The sequence below is a fragment of the Mobula birostris genome, chromosome 11, assembly GCF_030028105.1.
Source record: "Mobula birostris isolate sMobBir1 chromosome 11, sMobBir1.hap1, whole genome shotgun sequence".
NCBI classification, from domain to species: Eukaryota; Metazoa; Chordata; class Chondrichthyes; order Myliobatiformes; family Myliobatidae; genus Mobula; species Mobula birostris.
In genome coordinates this window covers 23,481,284-23,506,244 of record NC_092380.1, presented here as the reverse complement: position 1 = coordinate 23,506,244, position 24,961 = coordinate 23,481,284, and the positions used below count along the sequence as shown (strand labels likewise).

Sequence of the window (24,961 nt, the reverse complement as noted above, 5' to 3'; positions counted from 1 at the left end):
CAGCTCCTGAACAACAGGAATTCTGCAGATGCTGGAAATTCAAGCAACACACATCAAAGTTGCTGGTGAACGCAGCAGGTCAGGCAGCAACTCTAGGAAGAGGTACAGTCGACGTTTCAGGCCGAGACCCTTCGTCAGGACTAACAGTTCCTGAACTGGGTAGTGTGGAACCTAAGGTTCCTGTAGCTTCTGCCCGATGGTGGTAGTGAGAAGAGAGCATGGCCTTGCAAAAACACATAGGTAGAAGTCAAACAAGATGTAAAAAGTTGTATGGGAACGTGCAACAAGCCCTCTTCCAATTATAAACAAAAATGATGTAAATACTCAGTAAGTCAGGCATTACTTCTGGAGAGAGAGTGAAAATGGGGATTAATGTTTGAAACTAATGATCTTTCATCACAGCTGGGAATCTGCAGATGAAATAGAAACGTAGAAAAACCTACAGCAAGATACCGGTTCTTTGGCCCACAATGCTGTGCCGAACATGTTACAGAGAAATGGGGAGTGGTGGTGAGTTGTGTGTTTAGTCAAAATGCACTAAAAAAAAAGACTCAATAATTTGCAACAGAAAATGCTGGAAATGTTTAGCAAGTTATAGAGCACCTCTGGAGAAAAAAATTAATGTTTTACATGAATGGAATGCTCTCTTGTCAGGACTAATAAAACTTAGTAATCAAATATGTTGAACGCTTAAGCACAAGGGGGAAGGAGGGGCTGACAACAAAAAAAATGTGGCAGTATGATAAATTGGTTTACTATTGTGGCAGATACCTAGGTACAGAGAACAACTTTGTTTAGCATTCCATCTACGCAGCGCATTGTGGTAGTCCAATGAGGTTCAGTAGAGTAGCGGCTAGCATAATGCCATTACAGCGCTGGTGATGTGCGTTCAGTTCCGCCACTGTCTGTAAGGAGTTTGTACCTTCTCCCTACGACCATGTAGATTTCCCCTGGGTGCTCCAGTTTCCTCCCACATTCCAAAGACATACGGTTTAGTAGGTTAATTTTTTTTCACATGGGTGTACTGGGGTGATGTGGGCTCGTTGGGCCCATAAGCCAAGGTGTATGGACAGGAACGAAATGGAGGGTTATGGACTGAGTGCAGGTAGATGGGACTAGGTGAGAGTAAGCGTTTGGCACGGACTAGAAGGGCCGAGATGGCCTGTTTCCACACTGAAATTGTTATATGGTTATATGGTTTTATATGGTTATAACGTTGCTGTATCTCTAAATAAATCTACAAGGGAAAACTATAACAGAATGCGGAATAAAGTGTTATAGTTACAAAATAAGTGCAGTTCTGCTAAGTAATAATGTGCAAGGATATAAAGAGATCGATTGTGAGTTCAAGATTCTATCTTGTCTTACTAGGAGACTGTTCAATATTGCATCAATAGTCAGAACACATTCTGCATCTAAATCATTTTGTGTTTTATCTAGAAGGACTTGATGGGGATAAAGATGCTTTATTCTCTAAAGGAGCCTGAAGACACATCTACTTAACTGTGAATAATTTGTTATGATAGCTTTGTTTTCCTGTATTATTTATTTTATTCAGAGATACAGAGAGAACAGCGCGTTCCAGCCTACTGAGCCACACTGCCCAGCAACCTGGATTTCTGGACAGGGAAATTTACCCTGTATCTAATCCATACTGTTCCTGTTCTGGGCATGTTTGAAGACTGGTCTGGTCTTTCCTCTGAATTTAATCTCTGATATATTTCATGGTATACTGGCGATACCATCATGGGGACTAGCTTCACCAGTGTCGATGACACCTTCAAAAGGCAATGTCTTTAAAAAGTGGCGTCCATCTTTAAGGACCCCCATCACTCAGGATATGCCCTCTTCTCATTGTTACCATCAAGGAGGTAGAGGAAGGAGCCTGAAGGCACTCACTGATTCGGAACAGCCTCTTCCCCCTCTGCCATTAGATTTCTGAACTATTTATTTTCTGAACTGGTATATTTTCTTCTTACACTGTACTATTGCTGCAAAACAACAAGATTCATGACACACGTCAATGATATTGAACCAGATGCTAATTCTGACCTCATATATGCTGGGTTTCTAAGGGGGCCTTTGGGAGAGAGACAGAAATGGTGCTCTGTCCAGTTTCTGTGACCCCGCCAGGAACAAGAAGTGCACATCTCTTAAGGATTTCTCTCTGTATCCTGGGAAAAATGGAAACTGAAGGATTTGGAATGTGTGTGTGAGGGGTTGGGCGGGGGGGGGGGGGGGGAATTAATCTATCCAGTGACCTTTTCCTTCCAGCAACCTGGCAACTGATTGCCTCGTTTTGTAAGGAGAAGGGACAGGGTGATTCAGGCTAATGCCAGCTCAATACATCAGCAATGGAATATAGGCGATTGAGAAAACGGAAGCCATTCTAAATATAAATGCTGCAATTCCTCAGACAGTTTGGCATGCGTCACACGCTTGAGAGGTTGACAGCCATCAGAGCCTGCTAACACAGGCAGTGGGGGTCATCGCAGAGAGAATAAAATATAGACCAATTGACGCTTTGATAAAATATAGGCTGTAATAAACTTGTAAAATGAGAAAAGGCTTTAGATCAGATAATGTGGATGACAGCTAGTCTCATCGGACACTCAGTGGCCACCTTATTAGGTACTTCCCTCTGCTAGCCTGTAGGTCACCCTTGGGCAAGGTGTAGCACCTGCTTAGCCCCCCCTCCCCCATCAGGAACACATAAAGCCATGTGAGCAGGTAGTAGATATGAGGAGCCCGTGCATATCACAAGTCCTGGTTACGTGACCACTGACGCCAGGCGGACAATCTCTGGAGAGTATTGACAATGGCCGGGGTCACCCGTCTTGTAAAGCCACTGCCCAGAAGAAGGCAATGGCAAACCACTTCTGTCGAGAACTTTGCCAAGAACAATCATGGTCATGAGACGATGATCGTCCACGTCATACGATATGGCACAGAATGAAGATGATGACAGACATAATAAAGTGGCCACTGGGTGTGTGTTTGTGGTCTTCTGCTGCTGTAGCCCATCCACTTCAAGGTTCAGCGTGGTGTGCATTCAGAGAAGCTCTTCTGCACGCCACTGTTGTAACGTGTGGTTATTTGAGTACTGTCACCTTCCTGTCAGCTTGAACCAATCTGGCCATTCCCCTCTGATCTCTCTCATTAACAAGGCATTTTCACCCACAGAACTGCCTCTCACTAGATTTTTTTTTGTTTTTTACACCATTCCCTGTAAACCCCAGAGACTGTTGTGCATGAAAATCCCAGGAGATCAGCAGATTCTGAGATACTCATACTACCCTGTCTGGCACCAACAATCATTCCACAGTCAAAGTCACTTAGATCACATTTCTTCCCCATTCTGATGTTTGGTCTGAACAACAACCGAACCTTTTGACAATGTCTGCATGCTTTTATGCATTGAGTTGCTGCCACACAATTGGTTGGTTAGATACTTACATTCACGGGCAGGGGTACCTAATAAAGTGGCCACTGAGTGCATATCTGCTGCTTAGCAATTCAATGCCAACTTGACTAATTGAATCAATGCTATACACTTCCAGTGCAGTACTGAAGGTGTGTTTGGGTGCTAGAAGTGTCAGACTAAACATGAGATTATATCGACTTCTTGTTTGGACCTTTAGGTAAGACTAAGCAAATGTGCCACAGTGTCCCCAGCAAAATATTGCCCAGACAATATTCACTCCTCAACTTTTCTAACATAAAATATCTACCGTTGTCATTTTTGGAATGATATAAAGAAAAGATTAGCTGTTATGATTCCCCACACAACTTCAATGACAATACTTCAATTCATTGGCCATGAACTTCTACAAATATGTAAAAGATTCTTTCTTTATAAATTAGAATATTACAACCCAGTACAACGTTCTGCCAAACTTTTAACCTACTCTAAGATCAATCCAACCCTTCTCTCCCACCTAGCTCTTCATTTTCTTTCAACCATGTGTCTCATTAGGAGTAGGCTGTTAGGTGGAGGGGGACAGGTTAAACTTAAAATGTGTCTGAGAGAGCAACATGTCGTAAGTGAGTAGTATCAAACATAGTTTTACACCAGGTTTTAGAAATTAAAATGTTTTTGAGGTTAAAAGAGACTTTCAGGATGACTGTATCAGGAGAATATTGCAATGCTTCTAAAGTGCAGAAATGCTGTTCTGATCACTTTCCTTCTGAGGAATTTAAAGTTCAAATCTGAATCACGGATAACACTCAGGCTAGTTCTGATTTTTCACAGGGGGCCAAGTTCCCAAGTTGATTGAGTTTATCTCTTTTGGCTTTGGGACCAACCAAGATTATTTCAGTCTTATTTTCATTTAGTTTCAGGAAATGATTGCTCATCCATTTGTTTGTTGTAGCCATACCAGAAGTCAGAGAAGATAGTGTCTTATCATCATCAACCGAGATATACAATTGTGCATCATCTGCATAACTGGGGAAATCATTCTTCTCATTATTTTAATATCAGGAATAATCAGAAACACTTTTCTGATTACAATTCAGCAGTAGCAAAAATAAAAGGGAAAAGATAAAACAAAACAGATAAAGAAATACTTGCTTTTCACAACTGATGCACCAAGCTGGGATTTCACATTGTGTTCTTTGCTTTGACAGTGATGATCCACCTCCCTTCTTCTTTGCTCGTCCTGCATTCACATTGTCCTGGGATGTTGTCTGCGATTGGGAAGTTTAGAAACAGAGGGCTTAGCCTTTGAATACAAAGAATTTCCTTTTGAACGGAGATAAGGAGGAATGCCTTTAGATGGTGAATCTGTAGAAGTCATTGCCTCAGACTGCTATGGAGACAAGTCATTGGGTATATTTAAAGAGGAGGTTGATAGGTTCTTGTTTTGTAAGAATATCAAAGGTTACGGAGAGAAGGCAGGAAAATGAGGTTGAGAGGGATAATAAATCAGCCATAATGAACTGGCAGAGCAGACTCCATGGAGCAAGTAGCCTAATTCTGCTCCTAGGTCTTCAGGTCTCTATTTCCTGCCCTCCAATGTATTCCTACAGCTCCGATCCGAAGATGTAAGAGAATGACAGAGAGATCAGAAAAGGATGGGAAAATAGAATGGAAAACGTATGAGCATCCCTCAACAGTTTCCAGTGCTACAGGGAGGCAGATGGTCTTGTTTAACCATCCTTAAGCATGTGCAATGAACAAGGAAGTCCTGGGTATATCTCAAACCTAAGTGTTGACAGCAAATCATAAACACAAGAGATTCTGCAGATGCTGGAAATCCAGAGCAACGCACACTGTACAAAATGATGAAGGAACTTAGCAGATTAGGCAGCATCTATGGAGAGTTTTGTGCTGTCTGTGGCAATGAATTCCATGGATTCACCACACTCTGGCTAAAGGAAATCCTCCTCATCTCTGTTCTCAAGGGATGTCCCATTATTCTCAAGCTGTGCCCTCTGGTTCCAGACTCAAATTTCCAAAGTTCCCCATAGCTGACAGCGGACCAAGCTGTCAAACCCTGTGAGGTGAAAGAAAAGACAATGTTATTTTACCGTTATAGTATTTGTATGGGGTTAGTCGGTGAGGAAGGCGGGTGAAGAATTTCACCAGGTTAATGAAGGAGAGAAATGCTGATTTCCCTTCAACATGCTTATGACATAGAACAGCCTATTACATCTCCACTGCTTGGGGTAGCACTGCGCCTCACAGCTCTGGATGCCAGGGCCCAATTCCAACTTCCATTGTTGTCTGTATGTAGTTTGCCAATTCTCTCTATGACCGGGTAAGGCTTCTCCACGGTGGTCTGGTTTCCTCCTACATCCTATATTTAAATATATAAATTCAGAGATATACAAGACATAGGAGCAGAATTAGGCCTTAAGGCTGATTTATACTTCTGCGTCAAATGGACACCATAACCTAAGGTGAGCATTTATACTTGTGCGTTGGTGTGTCTGCGTTGCTCTGCAACTCGGGGCACGTTGCGCATGCGCACACACCTGCCTGTGCAAGGCTTCATGGTCATGGTAGTCTTTCTCAGGGTAAACAAGTTTAAAGAGACCGCCTTTTTTTGTAAGAGCGAAATATGTCCTCCATAATTTTGGAGGTCTGTAAAGCTTTATGGAAAGCATTGCAGCCAGAGTTTCTTCCCTGACCTTCAGTTGCCCAATGGGAAGCTATTGCAGCGTAGGAGGAAATGCGATGCTACCAAGCGGACCAATCACAGTTGTTGCGGTCTGTGTTGCCATGACGCATAGTTACACTTTGGGAAAGGTGCACGTCAGGCTACGGCATAGGGATCCGTGTAGGCTCTGCGTAGGGTTCGCAGCTACGCCGTACCTACGGCGTCGATTTGACGCAGAAGTATAAATCAGCCTTTACAGCCCATCAAGTCCACTCTGCCATTCCATCATGGATGATTTATTATCCCTCTCAACCGCATTCTCCGGTCATCTCCCTGTAAATTTTGACAACATGACTAACTGCGAACCTATTAACCTCTGATTTAAATATACCCAATGGCTAAGACTCTACAGCCATCCGTGGAAATAAATTCACAGATTCAGCACTCTTTAGATAAAGAAATTCTTTCTGATCTCTGTTCTGAATGGACATCCCTCTATTCTGAGGCTGTGCCCCCTTGTCCTAGGGAGGGGAATGTTGAAGACTCACCCTCTATAGGAAACAGCCTCTCGACATCCACTCTATCTAGGCCTTTCAATACTTGATAGGTTTCAATGAGATCCCCCTCATTCTTCTAATCTCCAGAGGGTACCGACTCAGATATCAAACGCTCCTCATATGTTAACCCTTTTATTTCCAGAATCAGTTGCGTGAACCTCCTCTGGACCCTCTCCAAAGCCAGCACATCATTTCTTAGATAAGGGGCCCAAAACTGCTCACAATGCTCCTAGGTGCAGTCTGACCAATGCCTTATAAAGACTCAGCATCACATCCTTGCTCTAATATTAAAGTTCTCTCGAAATGAATGCTAACATTGCATTTGCCTTCCTCACTACTGACTCCACCTGAGTCTCTTTGCACCTCTGATTTTTTAATTTTCTCCCCATTTATAAAATAGGTTTCACTTTTATTTCTTCTGCCAAAGTGTATGTCCATACACTTCCCTACACTATATTCCATTTGCCACTTCTTTTCCCATTGTCCTAATCTGTCCAAGTGCTTCTGAAGACTCCCTGCTTCCTCAATACTAATTGGCCCCTCCACTTATCCTTGTATCATCTGAAAACTTGGTCACAAAGCCATCATGTACAGTGGATTCTAGTAAATTGGGTCACATCAGGATCAGTAAATTTTGGCCGAATGAAAAAGCTGGCCTAATTAGCCAAGGTTTCATGGAAATAGATATTTAAATAAGATAATTTTTTAAAAAAGTAACTAATTACATATTTAAATGAAACATAAAACAAATCAGAACACTACCAATACTACTACAGAAACATAAAACCGTGTATTAGTTCCTAATATTTATCAATAGAGGAATTAATCCATGTTGTATTCTTTTGATTAACTGTAAATGAACCAAATCAGTGAAGACAGCTAGTACAGATAACGGACTACCTTCATAAAATGCTGTCAATGACTGCATCCTCAAAATCTTCATTTTCATTCTAACATTCAAGATGATTGTCAATGTCTTCATTTTCTTCGTAGTTCATAGCTTGTTGAAGTAGTGAAATTGTTTCATTTTCACTCCCAGCCATCTCTGGCATCTCCAAACCTGAATGCTTGAAACCAGCCATGAGCAAAACAGTTCTGAATTGTCTTCTTATTTCTCACCAACAATCAGTGACAAAAATCACTGCTTTTTGAACACAAACAAATGCAACTAATACTATTTAAAAACTGTTCACTGTATGCAGTGTAGTTTCTAATGGCCACACAAATGCATGCATCTGACGCTAGTTAGAAACTGTTTGGCAATAGTCTCCTGCCCCAATTAAGCAGCTTAGTGTTCCAAATATACAAGGGAGTCCCATCTATTTTCTCAATTAGTTTTTCTTATTTAAGAGTTAAGGCATTGGACCAGTAACCTGAAGGTCGTGAGTTCGAGCCCCAGCCGAGGAAATGTGTTGTGTCCTTGAGCAAGGCACTTAATCAGACACTGCTCTGCGATGACACCGGTGCCAAGCTGTATAGGTCCTAATGCCCTTCCCTTGGACAACATTGGTGTCGTGGAGAGAGGAGACTTGCAGCATGAGCAACTGCTGGTCTTCCATACAACCTTGCCCAGGCCTGCACCCTGGAGAGTGAAGACTTTCCAGGCACAGATCCATGGTCTCGCAAGACTAATGGATGCCTTTATAACATACTTAAATATCAAAAATGTAGTAGTGGCCATGGGTTTGTTTATGTTTGTTTGTTCAGAAATCTGATGGTGGAGAGGAAGAAGCTGTTCCTAAGATATTGAGTGGGTGTCTTCAGACTCCTGTCCCTTCTCTGTGATGACAGTAACATCCTCTCTGATGGTATATGACTCGTGGTCAGCAAAGACTCAGTTGTCTGAGGGGCGTGTATCCATGCAGTACGTCCTAATGGCTTTAATATTCTGATGCACACACTCACTCAGCCAGGTAACATTTACAGCGGAGTGATACAAAAACCTAGCCTTTATAACCTACCTTTGTGGCCTCAGTACTTTACAATCAATTAGGTACCTTCAGAAAGATTCTTATTGTTGTGGGAAACAGCTGCCACAGTGTAACCAAGACCACATGAATTGTTTCTTTGGTGTTGGTTGAGAGATAAATGCTGGTCATGGAGAAATCTCCATGTTCTTCTCTGGAATTGTGTAGAGGGATTTTTAGAAGTCCACCTGGCAGGAAAGATTTAAGATCTCTCTGAGAGCCTCCCCAAAGGCCGGGCCTGACTTACAGTCCAAATATCTGGATTGAGTAATCCCAAACCAGGTTTCAATTATGTTCGTTAGACTATAAGACATAGGAGCAGAATCAAAGGTAAAATTTAATGTCAGAGAAAAGTAAACAAAATACATCCTGAAATGCTTTTCCTTCGCAACCATCCACAAAAACAGAAGAGTGCCCTAAAGAATGAACGACAGTTAAATGTTAGAACCCAAAATCCCCCCCCCCAACTCTGCTCCCTCTCGTGCATAAGCGGCAGCAAGCAACAATTCCCCCTTCCCCAACCGGCAAAGAAAAAGCATTGGCACGCGCCGAGCACTCAAGCATGAGCAAAGCAACAGCAAAGACACAGACTTGCAGCACTTCAAAGACCACTTGTTCACCCAGTATTTGACATACCGCAGGCTCCCTCTCTCCCTAATAAGGGAGAAAGAGGTGTCTCCGTTTACACAGCAAGAGGGGAGACGTAACATAAAACTCACTAGTTTATGATGTTAAAAGTCTGTTGCGTCGCTTTTTTCGAGCTCTGTGCCCAAAGATCTCAAGTCTCTGGCCACACAGCCAAAGATCTTCCAGCTCCCATGACACACCAGTCCGGGACACCAATCTTTGATCCACCCCACCCCCACCCCCCCATCTCCAGACAGTCTTTCTACCCATTGAGTCTCCTCCACCATTCCACTAAGGTTGACTTATTATCCCTCCCAATCCCATTCTCCTGCCTTCTCTCCATGAATGGCTTAAATATACTTCATGACTTGGCCTCCACAGATGTTCATGGCAATGAATTCGACCAATTTGCCACCCTGTAGCTAAAGAAATTCCCCCTCATCTCTGTACTAAAGGGTCATCCATGTATTCAGGTCCCAGAATCTCTCACTATTGGAAACACCATCTCCACATCCACTCTATCTTGGACTTCCAATATTCAATAGATTTCGATAAGATCCCTCTTCATTCGTCTAAACTCCAGTGAGTACAGGTCCACATACATAAGCTCTTTCATTTCTGGGATAAATCTCATAAACTTCTTCTGGACCCTCATCCTTTCATAGACAAGCGCCCAAAGCTGCTCACAGTACTCTAAGTGCAGACTGACCAATGCCTTGTAAAGCTTTAGCATTACATCCTTGCTTTTATATTCTAGTCCTCTTGAAATTAACACTACCGTTGCATTTGTCTTCCTTACCATCAACTCAGCTGGCAAGTTAAACTTCAGGGAATCTTGCACGAGGAGTTGAAAAATCCCTTTTCAGCTCTGCAAAAGGTAAGGTGCAAAGGGATTTAGTTAAAGGAGAGCTACCACTTGGCCAGAGCTGATACTTGCGGTGATATTGGCTGAAGGGAGTGGTAATCATAAAATTGCAAAGATTACCCCATTGCTCGGAAAGTGCTATGGATTTCCAACTGAGAGAACAAATGGTTTTGTCTCTTAGTTGGATGATGGCATTGGCATTTAGACTTTGCAGTCATTCCTCGTTACTGCACCAAAATGTCATCATAATTTCTGTGCTCAAGTCTCAGCCTTGAATCTGCTAAATATGCAAGAATGTAATGCTTTACAGTGATCAAAAGATCGAGGCTCAATTCCCACCACCGTCTGTAAGGAGTTTGAACATTCTCCCCATGGTGCGTGGGTTTCCTCTGGGTGCTCTGGTTTCCTCCCACAATCCAGAGATGTATGGGTTAAGGTTAGTAAGTTGTGAGCTTGCTGTGCTGGTGCTAAAAACATGGTGACTCATGTGAGCTGTCCCCAGCACAATCCTTGGACTGTGCTGATTGTTGACACAAATGGCACACTTCACTGTATGTTTCAGTGTACATGTGACAAATAAAGCTAAAGCTAATCTTTAATGCTAAACCTTTCGGACCAAGGCTGAACACCTGATATTTTGCGCATATTACCAACGACCGCAGTCATACAGGAATGCATTGGACAAAAAAGTATAACTGTTTGGTGCTCCCCTATATTTCACACACTAAATGATTAGAAACAATGCTAACCGATGATAAAGTAACTTTTATTTAAATAAAAATGTTTAGTGAGTTTAATTTCCATTAAGACCGTAGGACATAGGAGCAGAATTAGGCCATTTGGCCCATTGAGTCTGCTCTGCCATTCCATCATAGCTGATTTCTTATCCTTCTCAATCCCATTCTCCTGCCTTCTTCCCGCAACATTTGTTAGTCTTACTATTCAAGAACACATCAAACTGCACTTTAAATATGCCCAATGACTTGGCCTCCACAGCTGTCTGTGGCAATAAATTCCAGATTCACCACCCTCTGGCTAAAGAAATTCCTCCTCATCTCTGTTCTAAGGTGACAGAGGTTGTGGCCTCTGAGGCAAGATCCACTATTGGAAGCACCCTCTCCATGTCCACTCTATCTAGGTCTTTCAATATTCGCTAGGTTTCAATAGGATCCCCTTCATTCTTCTAAACTCCAGTGAGTAAAGGCCCAGAACCATCAAGCCATCATATGTTAACCCTTTCTTTCCCAGGATCATTCTCGTGAATCCCGCAGATCCTTTCTTTAATAAGAGGCCCAAAACTACGCTAAGTGCAGTCTGATCAATGCCTTATAAACGTTAGTATTACATCCTTGATCTTATATTCTAGTTCTCTCAAAATGAAATGCTAACATTGCATTTTCCACGTCAAAATATGCTGAAGTGGGCTACATCTAATGTGCAAGTGGTTTTAATAATATGAGCTTATGGCTAATATGTAAATTTGGCAGATTTTGCTCCCCTATCACTAATAAAATGTACAGAATCCCTTGGAACAGGAACATCGTTTAACTAACATTGTTGCTTTCAATGAGCAAGTTATTCAGTTGTAACTGTGTTTGGCCAATAAATGCACTCTTGTCTGAGAGCCAAATAAAAATAGACCGTGAAACCACTGGACCTTTTTTGTAGATGCATTCGATTTCAGGATGTGTGCATCACTTGCTAGGCTGATAATTTACTGCTCCTTGACACACTTCAGAGGATAATCGAGCACCAGTCATATTGCTGTGGGTCTGGAGATTTCCAAGCTGGGTGAGGCTAGCAAATTTCCCACCCAGACAGATGGAGGTGATCTAGCTGTGGGTGATTGATAAGTTTGTGGCCTAAGGTAGAAGGAGTCAATTTTAGAAAAACTAGCGCACTTATTTTTCAATATAGTCCCCTCCTAAATTTACACACTTAGTCCAGCGGTCATGGAGCATACGGATCTTGGACCTCCAGAAAGTGCCCACAGCGGAGGTGATTGATAAGTTCGTGGCCTAGGGTAGAAGGAGATAAGTTATTAACTTCAAACTTTCTGCACATGCAGTTCAACTCTTTGAGTGATTATGCAGAAAATTTGAGGTTAATAACTCATCTGGGGTGATTGATAAGTTCGTGGCCTAAGGTAGAAGGAGATGAGTTATTAATTTCAAACTTTCTGCATAATCACTCAGAGTTGAACTGCACGTGCATGTAATGAGAGCTGTATAACTCATCTCTTTCTATCTTAGGCCATGAACTTATCAATCACCCCTGCTGTGGGCACTTTCTGGAGGTCCAAGATCCGTATGCTCCACGACCATTGGACTAAGTGTGTAAATGTAGGAGGGGAGTATGCTGAAAAATAAATGTGCTAGGTTTTCTAAAATTGACTCCTTTCACCTTAGGCCACGAACTTATCAATCACCCTCGTATATGACAAATAAAGTCTTCTCGGGCCTCAAGTTGGGTACAACCATCAATGAACAAAGACAGAAGTCTTGCTCTAAGTAAGAACTGGATTTTGATTGTAAACAAGGTGGTAGAGCAGAAATCTGATTGGGTGAGGACTAACCAATCAGGAGGGACAGAATACAGGGGTATAAATACCACCAGACATCATCCCTGAAGAAGATGGTGGAGTTTGTTACTGAAATGTCGGTTATAAACGATACCTGCACCTGTCTTGAAGCCCAAGAAGAGTTTATTAACTGTGTTTTGTTAGGCACTCCAAATGCTTCACTGTCCCTTTTATTAACAACCAGTCTTTAATAGCAGATATTTTTTCAACTTGGATTCAAACTTTGATATAAGCCATAGGTGCAGAATTAGGCTATTCAGCCCATCGAGCCTGCTCTGCCATTCCATCATGGCTGATTTCTCCTTTCCCCCTGTAACCTTCAACATCCTTGCTAATCAAGAACTAACAAACTCCTCTTTAAATATACCCAATGAATTGGCCTCCACATGTTATCTTATGTTTCCATGTGGGCTTAGGAAGGTAGGTTGAGCAAAGCTAGGGCTTTTCTCTTGGAGCAAAGGTGGATGACAGGTAACCTGATAAAGGTGTGCAAGATGATGAGGCATTGGTAGAGTGGACAGCCAGTGGAAATAGCTAATATGATGGGGCATAATTTTAAGGTGTTTGGAGGAAAGTGGGGGGGGGGGGTGTCAGAAGTAGGTGTTTTTGTTTTTACACAAAGACTGGTGGATGCCAGGCATTGTGGCACAGGCAGATACATTACGGACATTTAAGAAACTTAGATGAGAAAAATGGAGTTCTATGTATGAGGGAAGGGTTAGACTTTAAGATGATTGGAGGAAAACATGGGGGGAAGGGGGATGCATGAGGCAGGCAGAGTGGTGGATGCATAGAATGCTCTTCCAGAGGTGGTGGCAGAGGCAGATACATTAGGGATGTTTGAGAAACTCTTAGATAGGCACATGATGAAAAGAAAAATGGAGGGCTATGTGGGAGGGAAGGGTTAATTGGCCTTACAGTAGGTTAAAAGGCTGGCACAACATTGTGGGCTGAAGGGCCTGTACTGTGCTGTATTGTTCTATGTTCTACATTGAACTCTGGTTCTAATGGATTACCAGCTCCGGCATCTTTAGATTATGAGAAGACTATATTAAAAAAAAAACCTCTAGCCTACTGCACCAAGTAATAATTATACCCAGAGGCAATTACAGGTTACCTTTTACAACAAACAGCTTAAACCCCATGAGACCTCCAAAGTTCAAAACAAGTTCGTCACTAAATCGTGGCCTTTGCAAGTGTCTAGAAAGGAGCAAACAACGGCCACTAGATGATGCAGTGGAACAGGTTTTTGATCTCATCTTCCCACGTTGGTCACCATGTTGTGTGTCTACAAACTAGTATGTATTCCCAAAAGGACGAGTCTTCTCTCACCTAATGTTAGCATAGAATAGGTTATAAAATATTAATCAAATAGGAAAAGGGTTAGTGTAGTCACACTTCCACCGGTAAATGCAGTAATGGAAGTTTGAGTTACACAGCATAGGACAGCATAGGACAGTACAGGCCCTTCAGCCCACAATGGTGTGTTGATCTTTTAACCTACTCTTCCCTCATACATAGCCCTTCATTGCTGTATCATCCATGTAACCATCTAAGAATCTCTTAAATATCCATAATGCATTTGCCTCTACCACCACCCTTGGCAAGGTGTTCCACTGACATCTCTGTGTCAAAACCAACCTCTGACATCCCCCACCATACTTTCCTCCAATCACTTTAAAATTATCTCCCCTCTTATTAGCCATTTCCAACCCGAGAACAAAGCACTGGGTGTCCGCTCAATCTATGCTTCTTATAATCTTGTACACTTCTATCAAGTCACCTCTCATCCTCCTTCGCTCCAAATAAAAAAGCCCTAGTTTGTCCTACCTATAAGACACACTCTCTCACCCAGGCAGCACCCTGATAAATCTCCCCTGCACCTTCTCCAAAGTTTCCACATGCTTCCTATAATGAGATGACCTGAATTAAACACAATATTCCAAGTATAGTCTAACCAGTTTTATGAAGCTGCAACATTACCTGACAGCTCTTAAACGCAATTCCCCAGCTCATGAAAACCAACACAACACATGCCTTCTTTTGTGAGGCCAAATTTGGAGTATTGTGTACAGTTTTGGTCACCAAATTACAGGAAGGATATTAAAAAGGTTGAAAGAGTACAGAGAAGATTTACAGGGATGTTGCCCGGACTTGAGAAACTGAGTTACAGAAAAAGGTTGAATAGGTTAGGACTTTATTCCCTGCAGCGTAGAAGAATGAAGGGAGATTTGATAGAGGTATATAAAATTATGATGGGTATAGATAGAGTGAATGCAATCAGGCTTTTTCCACTGCGGCTAGGAGAGAAAAAAACCAGAGGCCATGGGTTAAAGGTGAAGGGGGAAAAGTTTAAAGGGAACATTGGGGGGGGGCTTCTTCACATAGACAGTGGTGAGAGTGTGGAATTAGTTGCCAGATGAAGTGGTAAATGCAGGCTCACTTTTAACATTTAAGAAAAACTTGGACAGGTTCATGGATGAGAGGTGTATGGAGGGATACGGTCCAGGTGCAGGTCAGTGCGACTAGGCAGAAAAATGGTTTAGCACAGCCAAGAAGGGCTAAAAGGCCTGCTTCTGTGCTGTAATGTTCTATGGTTCTTAACAACCTTAGCAACTTGCCCTGCAAATTTTAGGGATCCATGCATGTGGACTCCAAGATTTCTTTGTTCCTTCACCCCGCTAAGAATCCTGTCATTAACTTTCTACTCTGCCTTCAATTTCGACCTCCCAAAGTTACCCATCACCACCGAGATTCAATCTTACTTTTACCTCAAACCCCAGATTACAGGGACTATAATGTTTATAAGATTAAAGGTAATCCAGATGAGGTATTTAATATTAAAAAAAAGTTAGAAAGAAAATAATTCTCCTAGAAGAGGAGAATAGATGTAAGGTCCAGCACAAGCTGACTTAGCTTTTAATTGGAGTTGGGCTATTCAGGAGATGTGTCAGGACACAAGAGATTCTGCAGATGATCGAAATCCAGAGTAACACACACAAAATGCTGGAGGACCTCAGCAGGTTTGACAGCAGCTATGGTGAGGAATAAAGAACTGATGTTTTGGGCCAAGATCCTTCATCAGGACACCAACATTTCAGGCCAAGACCCTTCAGCTGAAGGATCCTAATGAGCAGTCTTGGCTCGAAACATCAGCACTTTATTCCTCTCTGTAGGTACTGCCTTACCTGCTGAGTTCCCCCAGCGTTGTAGATGGATCAGGAACCTCTTCTTCATTCAAGGTATAGTAGAAGTGTGACATTCTCTCACCCAAAATATTAGAGTCATAGAACACGGAAACAAGCCTTTTGGCCCATTTAGTCCATGCCAAAATATTAATCTGCCTAGTTCCATTGACTTGCAGCCGAACCATAGCCCTCCATATACCTATCCAAGTTTCTCTGAAGTGTTGAAATCCATCACTTCTGCTGGCAGCTCGTTCCACACTCTCACCACCCTCTGAGTGAAGAAGATCCCCCTCAGCTTCCTCTTCCACCATTAACCAATGGCCTCTAGTTTTAGTCTCACCCAATCCAGGAAAAAGCCTGATTGCATTCACCCTATCAAGATCCCTCATAATTTTGTATATCTCTATCAAATTTCTCCTCCAGCTCACACTCCAGGGAATAAAGTTCTAACCTAATCAGCCTTTCCTTATAAGTCAGGTCCTCAAGTCCTGGCAACATCTTTATAAATTTTCTCTGCACTCCTTCAACCTTATATTGATATCTTTCCTGTAAGTAGGTGACCAGAACTGGATTCAATACTCAAAATTAGGCCTCGTCAATTTCTTATACAACTTAACATCCCAGCTCCTGTACTCAGTACTTTGATTTATGAAGGTCAATGTGACAAAAGCTCTCTTTATGACCCTTATCTACCCATGATGCCACTTTCAAAGAATTATAGATCTGTATTCCCAGATCCCCATTTCACTGCTCTCCTCGGTACCCTCCCGTTCACCATGCAAGTCCTACTTTGGATTGTCCTGCCAAAGTGCAACACTTCACACTTGTCTGCATTCTATTAAAAACAGAGATGATCAGCGGAATATTTCTGAACTGAGATTTTTTTTTGTTAGGCAACAATACTAGGGAATTTACAACAAAAGCAAGTGGACAGAGTTAAGATGCAATTCAGATGCAATCTAATTGAACACAAGGGATTTGAGAAGCTTAGTGCCAATAATGGGGAACACCAACTTACTGACAGAAATATCCCTGCTCTGCTGATGTCCTTTGTCTAAAAGGGCAAGGGATGAAGATTCTGTGACTGCTTGGTAGAGGATGGAGAGATTTACCAGATCATTGCTGGGTTGAAAAAAAACTTAGCTCTAAGGAAAAATTGGACTGGCTGAGGGTGTTTACTTTCAAACAGATAAAAGCTAAGTGGGAAATTGAATCAAAATGCATGAAATTGTAAGACTCCTAGACAGAGTAATTTAGAGTAATTTCCCTCAGTAGAAGGTTGATAAGACCAGTAGAAGGTTCATAAGACAGGGTGTTTAAAAGACAAAGTTGGGCAGTGGAGTAGAGCAGTGGTTATTGGAATGCTATGATTGCGCCAGAGACCCGACTTCAGTTCTGTCTATAAAGAGTATGTATGTTATCCCTCGGCTGTAGGTGCTCCTGCCTTCTCCTACATTTCAAAGATGAACGGATTTGAATGTTAATTGGTCAATGGGTGTACCACAGCCTGGTAGAGGAAGAATATCTAATCACATTTATAGACTGCCTGGGTGGGCATGCAAAGTCTGAAACCCAGAAGAGCTACAGAGCTGATGCTGGGCAGTGGATTAGGCAGTCTAGCACTTTATCCACAGGCACCAAAGACCGAACCTCTCTCCTTCTCTGTCACCCCCACAGTTCTTTTTTCCTTTCTAAGCCAAAACATTTCTAGGATCCTTTTCCAATAACCCCCTTCGAGAGGACCAGAGCACAGCCAGAGAAGGAAAGGACTGTGTGACGGGGCTGCCGAATGGGAGTATAAGAGACCATAAGACATAAGAGCAGAATTAGGCCATTCAGCCCATCAATTCTGCTCCACCATTATATTATGACAGATTTAGTATCCCCCTCAACCACATTCTCCTTTCTCCCTATTACCTTTGCCACCTTTACTGATCAAGAACCTATAAACCTCTGCTTCAAATATACCCAATGACTTGTCCACCACAGCCATCCGTGGCCATGAATTCCACAGATCCACCACCCTCTTTCTAAAGACATTCCTCCTCATCTCTGTTCTAAAGGGACATCCTAGTATTCCGAGGCTATGCCTCTGGTCCTAGACTGCCCCACTATAGGAAACAACATGTCCATTAGATCTAGTCCTCTTAATATCTGATAGGTTTTAATAAGACCCCCCCCCCCTATCCTTCTGAACACAGAGTAAAAGCCCAGAGCAGGAGCGGTAAGGGGTAAGCTATCTCCTTCACTCTCACAATCCCAGTCCTCATTAATCTTTTTCTGCTCTAGCCCACAGAGATACCTGGATGTTTTGGTCGAGAAACCTGAGTGAATTATGAATGGGAGTGATGATGATGATGATGGCGAAGGCACTTCCAACACAGCGGATGAGACTCAACGTCGGCAGGACTGTTAGCCGCCTGGTGCTGGTGACCCTGTGGACCCTGTCCCTACTGGGGGGGCTGGCGCAGCCGCACGTCTGCCCCAAGGGCTGCTCCTGCAGTAACCAGTTCAGCAAGGTGATCTGCACCCGCTACGACTTGCGGGAGGTGCCGAGCGACATCTCCACCAACACGCGCTACCTGAACCTGCAGGAGAACGCCATCCAGGTGATCAAGGCGGACACCTTCAAGCAGCTGCGGCACCTGGAGATTCTGCAGCTCAGCAAGAACCTGATCCGCCACGTGGAGGTCGGCGCCTTCAACGGCCTCACTAGCCTCAACACGCTGGAGCTCTTCGACAACCGGCTGACCACGGTGCCGAGCGGCGCCTTCGAGTACCTGTCCAAGCTGCGGGAGCTCTGGCTGCGGAACAACCCCATCGAGAGCATCCCGTCGTACGCCTTCAACCGGGTGCCGTCGCTGCGGCGCCTGGACCTGGGCGAGCTCAAGAAGCTGGAGTACATCTCGGACGCGGCGTTCGAGGGGCTGGTCAACCTGCGCTACCTCAACCTAGGCATGTGCAACCTGGCCGAGATTCCCAACCTGACGCCACTGCTACGGTTGGAGGAGCTGGAACTGTCGGGCAACCGGCTGGAGGTGATCCAGCCTGGCTCCTTCCAGGGGCTAACCAGTCTCCGCAAGCTGTGGCTGATGCACGCCCAGGTGCAGCTGATCGAGCGCAACGCCTTCGACGACCTGCAGTCGCTGGAGGAGCTGAACCTCTCGCACAATAACCTGACTTCGCTGCCGCACGACCTCTTCACGCCGCTGCACCGCCTGGAGCGGGTGCACCTCAACCACAACCCGTGGCACTGCAACTGCGACGTGCTCTGGCTCAGCTGGTGGCTCAAGGAGACGGTGCCCAGCAACACCACCTGCTGCGCCCGCTGCCACTCGCCGCCCGCCCTCAAGGCGCGCTACCTGGGCGAGCTGGACCAGAGCCACTTCACCTGCTACGCGCCCGTCATCGTGGAGCCGCCCGCCGACCTCAACGTGACCGAGGGCATGGCGGCCGAGCTCAAGTGCCGCGCCGCCACCTCCATGACGTCCGTCAACTGGATGACCCCCAACGGCACGCTGATGACCCACGGCTCGTACCGGGTACGCATCTCGGTGCTGCACGACGGCACGCTCAACTTCACCAATGTGACGGTGCAGGACACTGGGCTCTACACCTGCCTGGTCAGTAACTCGGCGGGGAACGCCACCGCCTCAGCCACCCTCAATGTGTCGGCGGCCGACGGCGGTGGTCCGGCGGGCAGCGGCGGCGGCGGCGCTGCGGGCGGCTCCTCGGGCGGCTCCTCCAACAGCTACAGCTACTTCACCACAGTGACGGTGGAGACGGTGGAGGTGGTGGACGAGCCCCGCTCCACCGAGCACCAGGCCGGGCCCACCCCCTCCGGGGGCTGGGAGGTCTCCGCCGCCTACTCATCCTCATCGTCCTCCTCCTCCTCCGCCACGTCGCTGGCGCCGCAGTCGACGGAGCGCGCCTTCACCGTGCCGCTGGCCACCGAGGCGGGAGACGGGATGCTGGCTGGCCTCGACGACGTGATGAAGACCACCAAGATCATCATCGGCTGCTTCGTGGCCATCACCTTCCTCGCGGCCGTCATGCTGGTCGCCTTCTACAAGCTGCGCAAGCAGCACCAGCTCCACAAGCACCGGGGCCAGGCCCGCGCTGTCGAGATCATCAACGTGGAGGACGAGCTGGCGGGCTCGGCGCCCGCCGACAGCTGCCTGGCGCTGCCCGCTGCCGACCGCGAGCACCTCAACCACTACGCGGCCGCCTACAAGGCGCATTACGGCAACAACGCGGCCGCGCTGAACTGCACCAAAAACCCACTCCACAACTCCGTGCACGAACCGCTCCTCTTCAAGTCCGCCTCCAAAGAGAACGTGCAAGAGACGCAGATCTGAGCAGCACGCCCCACCACCCCAGCATCTTTTTTTGAGGAAGAGGGTGGGGGATTGGGTTGGGTGGAGTATATTGGGGAGGACATCTCTGTAGCCACCTCCCTCTGCCCTTGGTGTTGGGGTGGGACAGCTGTATTGCCACCTGCGTGTTGGGTTGGGTGGAAGGTATTGGTAATGACACTTCTGTCGCCACCTTACCTCTGCCTTTGGTGCTGGGGAGGACACCTCTGTGGCCATCCATCAGTTGGGTTGGGTAGAAGGTGTTGGGGAGGACACCTCTGTTGCCACCTGGCCTCTGCCCTTGGTGATGTGGAGGACAATTCTGTTGCCACCTGCCTGTTAGGTTGGGTAGAAGGTGTTTAGAAGGACATCTTTTCCACCATCTCCCTCTGCCCTTGGTGTTGGGGTGGGGACACCTTTGTTGCTACTTGTGAGTTGGGTTGGTTAGAAGGTTTTGAGGAGAACACCTCTGATGCCATCTTGCCTCTGCCCTTGGTATTTGGAAGAACACCGTCTCTTTCATTCCACCTCCCCCCCTACCTGCCCACCCTCCCTCAGTTGCTACCTGCCTCTGCTATTGGTCCATGGTGTACTGTGGTCCAGAGAAGGAGAAAGGAGATGCCAGTTAGCCGGAGTCCCATTCACTTGATTTGCACAAGCATTTCCTCTCTAGCCTCTCCACCCCACCCCACCCCTCGGTTGAGTAAGAGTTGGGCATGTACTCTTGTCTCGGTGCCTCTTTGCAAACCCCACCCAGCCACCGCCCACCACTGACCTGATATTGCCTCTGCCAAGACTGGGCCACCAGTCCAAGCCATCGGCGTGGTCACTACAGCCCCATATTCTTGGTAAGACCAACTTCCATTTACTGTAGCCACTGGGTCCCCAGTTACCTGGTGACACATGCAGTCATCTGTGTAGTTTCATCAGTTCTACATTCCCAATCAGTCCTGCAGTGTCTCATCTGTCCGCAGAGGCTGCTGTTTCCAGTGTCCTGTAAGTCATATCTTCTTGGCAAGGCTGACAGCTATTTGCCTTTTGCCATTAGTCCCGTTTTCATGACCAGAGCAGCAATCGTTCACAGTGTCCCATTGATCATAATCACATTCCCAACCAGCAACCATTTGGATTTGCTTTCCAGTCCCATTTTTCTGATGCAACATTCCATACTGCAGCCAGCTACAGTGTCTGATCGAACATATTCCCCTCATACCGTACATTCTAAGCTCATAATCATTGGCTCTCTCCACCACTTCCATTTTCCTGAGTCTGTCTGGAATTGCCAGTGAATACACAAGGTATAGTTTGTTTATAAAGCCAAAATTTCCAAAACAAAAAAATTATCTAGGTCTAACTGATACCAAGAGAATCTGAAGATCCCTTAACACCTTTAGTCTCGATGGATCCTGATCATTTCTGCTTACATTCTATCACACTGGGACAAGTACAAAGGGCCCTATCTATAATCTTTCAAGAGTGCCAAGGAGACCGTCTAGAGGGCGCAGCACTGCATGTGAGGTCTTGTGTCCTGGGTGTGGAACCAGCGTCAGGAATTCCGCATTGTGCAGCTAGGAATGGACCACGTCTTCGAGATAAGATGATGCTTCTAGAAAGGCCCTGGGACATTCTGGAGGTTTTCTTCTTCAATGCTTCAAAGACATTGGCCTAGGATTCTTGGAGTAGCTGCAACAAGTTTCTTAACAAAGAAAAAAAAATGCCCCAATGAAGGACCTGTCGCTAAGATTTCAGGAACCTTCATATCTTTTCTTCTTCAAGATGTGTTGCTATTCAGCCTGTAGGATGCTGGAATCTGATATAAAAAAAACTCAAACCAATTATTCAACTCCAATTTTTACAGATAACTGTAAGACCTCAACTTTGACCCTTGGGATTCAGCTATCAAACCGATCCCCAATCCCATTACACACACACACACACACACACACACACACACACACTTACTGAAGCAACGTACAAGAATGCTTCCCGTGGGGCCAGGAGAACTTCATGAAACACCAGCTCTGTGAAAACATTCTTCTCGGAAAAATGGGTGGTGCGGGGAGCACGTTTTAAATTCATTGTAAAGGGAAAAAATGGGTCAATGCACTTTTTTTACTTGTCTAGTGTAATGGGCTCTTTCTTGTTCTTTGTCAATAGCCCCAATTCTAGGTCAAGATTGATCTAGATCACCGATTGCAATGCGTGGTACAACATCTTTCCAGTCACAAAATAAATCCTCTAGTAATGGATGCAGCAAGTGTACTAGGGTCCTACTTACTGGCCTCAAATCCTTTTGCCCCCTCACTCTCTCCGACTTTTAAGTCTTGCCTTCCAGTTGAGCAGGGTAGGAGCTTGGGGAACGCGTTAGCTTTCTGTTCAATCATTACCTTGATTTGTCTTTTTATTTCTCTGAACCCTCTTTCCTCCTCCTCTGTTCGGAGGCAAGATGATTGTGCGTTGAATGGAGCCCAAGTAACTCAGAGCAAATCATTTTCTTTTCTATACAACTATTATTTGGGAAGAGTTGAGATGAGTTCAACCCAATATTAGCAACATCAAAGAGTATAAGGACTTTTGAGTTGCTTTTTTGTGATTCTTCAGTATTTTTAAAGCTTGTTGTGAGGTTGATATATAAAAAAGGAAATGTGGTTATTTTAACATTTCTGGTATTATTTTTCTGTGCAATGTAGTGGGTTGCAGCAATGTATTCTGACAAACTTCACCAGTTCTGGCCTGTCTCCCCTCGCTAAAGGTCAGCTTCCTTCGCAAATCAGAACTCCGAAATGTACTCAGGTTTACTTGGCCTCAAAAGGTTACCTGGATGAAGGGCTGTCAGAAGTGTGGAGAAGAGTCCAAAGGGAAGGTCCTCTGCAAGAAACGCGTGCCAACCCCAATCCTTTCCACCAGCCCTTGCGATTCTTTTGTAGAGTAACAATTCTGAACCCTGCAGCATCGACTCTCGTAGCTGAGGCTGGAGGTCTGACTGTGGGAGACAGACCCAAAAGTAACAAAAAGAAACCAGAGAACCACTTAAAACAGTATGTAAATTATGAGAAAGTTAATGTTTCCAATTATTTTATTACATTTTAGCAATAATTCCAACTATAGCTCGGAGGTACAGCTTGAAGGAATTCTGAATACTTTAAGAAACTGTCTTCAGGGTAGACAAATGCAGATGTCAGGTACGAGACCCCAGGTCAATGGCTGCACTGACGGAGCGTTATGAAGCAATTGTAAGGACTATTGGCAAATGTTTTATGTTCTAGAAACTGCAGGATCTCAAAGCTTGTGCCACAGACTGTTTAAAGAAACCTAGTTGAGTCGTTCCCCACTTCAAACAAAAAGGTGACTGCCCGGTTTGTAGTTTTTTTTCGCTTTTGCCCAAACCACCTAACCCCTCCAACCAAACAAACAGAGGCTCCCTGCAAAAGGAGTGACAGGTCAAGTGTATAATGTCCTTTAACAACACATGTTTTCTCTACATTTCTACTGAATGTCATACATGATGTCAAACTTGAGGAATTTGTACAGAACCATACAACTGTATTCTCTGAATTAAGTAAAAAAAAAGAAAAAAATGTTTGTCAGTGGAGACATGCTGCTGTTGTCCACAAGCCGTTACTTTTACAATGTTATGTTACAGATTGAAAGGGTTTTTAATTAAATTTAATACCCAAATCTTTTTTTTTTGTTATTTTCCAAGTAGTCCTCCCTGTATCTTGAGATTCCGATGCAAGTTCAAGGAAAGTTAAAAATTTGCCAAAAGCAAGCTTCAAAGAAATGAAGCCAAAAGTCCTGCACTGATTATCTAAACTACAGAAAACAATGTCTGCTGAAATTCTTTGGGCGAGATAATCCTTAGTACCATATTAGGCTATTAAAATTTATAACATGATTAATTTTTAGTCACTTTCTACAGGTTCCCTTGCTCTCAACAAGCATCGTAAAATAAATCCATAACATCTCGGTTTAATAATATGTCACTCTTGTGGCAATTTCCATTTTGCAAGTGTTTTGTAAATTGATCTTTATAGTCGAGGACAAGGATGAAGTGCCAGATAAACAATATCACAATGCAGAAATAAAGAGATTCTAATGAAAGTGTACAAAGTGGAGGAATTAGCGAAACTGAAGCTTGACACATTTTCACCATTTTATTGGCTCAACTCAAAAGTTCAAAGTAAATTTTTATCAGTGCCTATATGTCACCATATACTATGCTGAGATTCATTACCTTGCAGGCATTCACAGTAGAACAAAGAAATGCAATAGAATCAATGAAAAACTACACACAAACAATATGCAGAACAAGTTGCCACTCTGGGTTAATAAAGGAGCTGCTGAGAATACTACGAATACTAATGAGAATATCGACCAAGGTATTGACTCTTTGGATTGGATCACTGCTATTGTCACCCCAAGACTTAAGAGTGTTGATTGGGAGTAGAAGTAGGCCATTCAGGTCTAACCCCCACTATTAACTAAAATCAGAGCTGATCTGCCAGTAACTTCAGTTCTGCATTCCAGTCTACCTCAGAATCAGACTCAGGCTTAATATCACCATGATATGCAGTGAAATTTGTTGTTTTGCAGCATCATTACATAAAAAAAATCATAAGTTACAGTAAGAAATATATACAGTACATAGGTGTGTATATTATCAAGGTTGGGTCAGGGAAGATTGCTTCAAAATGCGATGCCTTCAAAAGGCAATCAT

At 44.3% G+C, this 24,961-nt stretch overlaps 1 protein-coding gene across 1 annotated transcript in view; it reads left to right on the top strand.

Moving 5' to 3' along the window:
- Positions 1-23,890, top strand: part of LOC140204934 (leucine-rich repeat-containing protein 4B-like) — a 109,688-nt gene extending 85,798 nt beyond the window's left edge. The window contains exon 2 of the mRNA XM_072271915.1: positions 18,179-23,890. Coding sequence (XP_072128016.1) covers positions 18,229-20,247 — 2,019 coding nt within the window. The 5' untranslated portion in view covers positions 18,179-18,228 and the 3' untranslated portion in view covers positions 20,248-23,890. The remainder of the gene's footprint in view (positions 1-18,178) is intronic.
- The last annotated feature ends 1,071 nt before the right edge of the window (positions 23,891-24,961 follow it).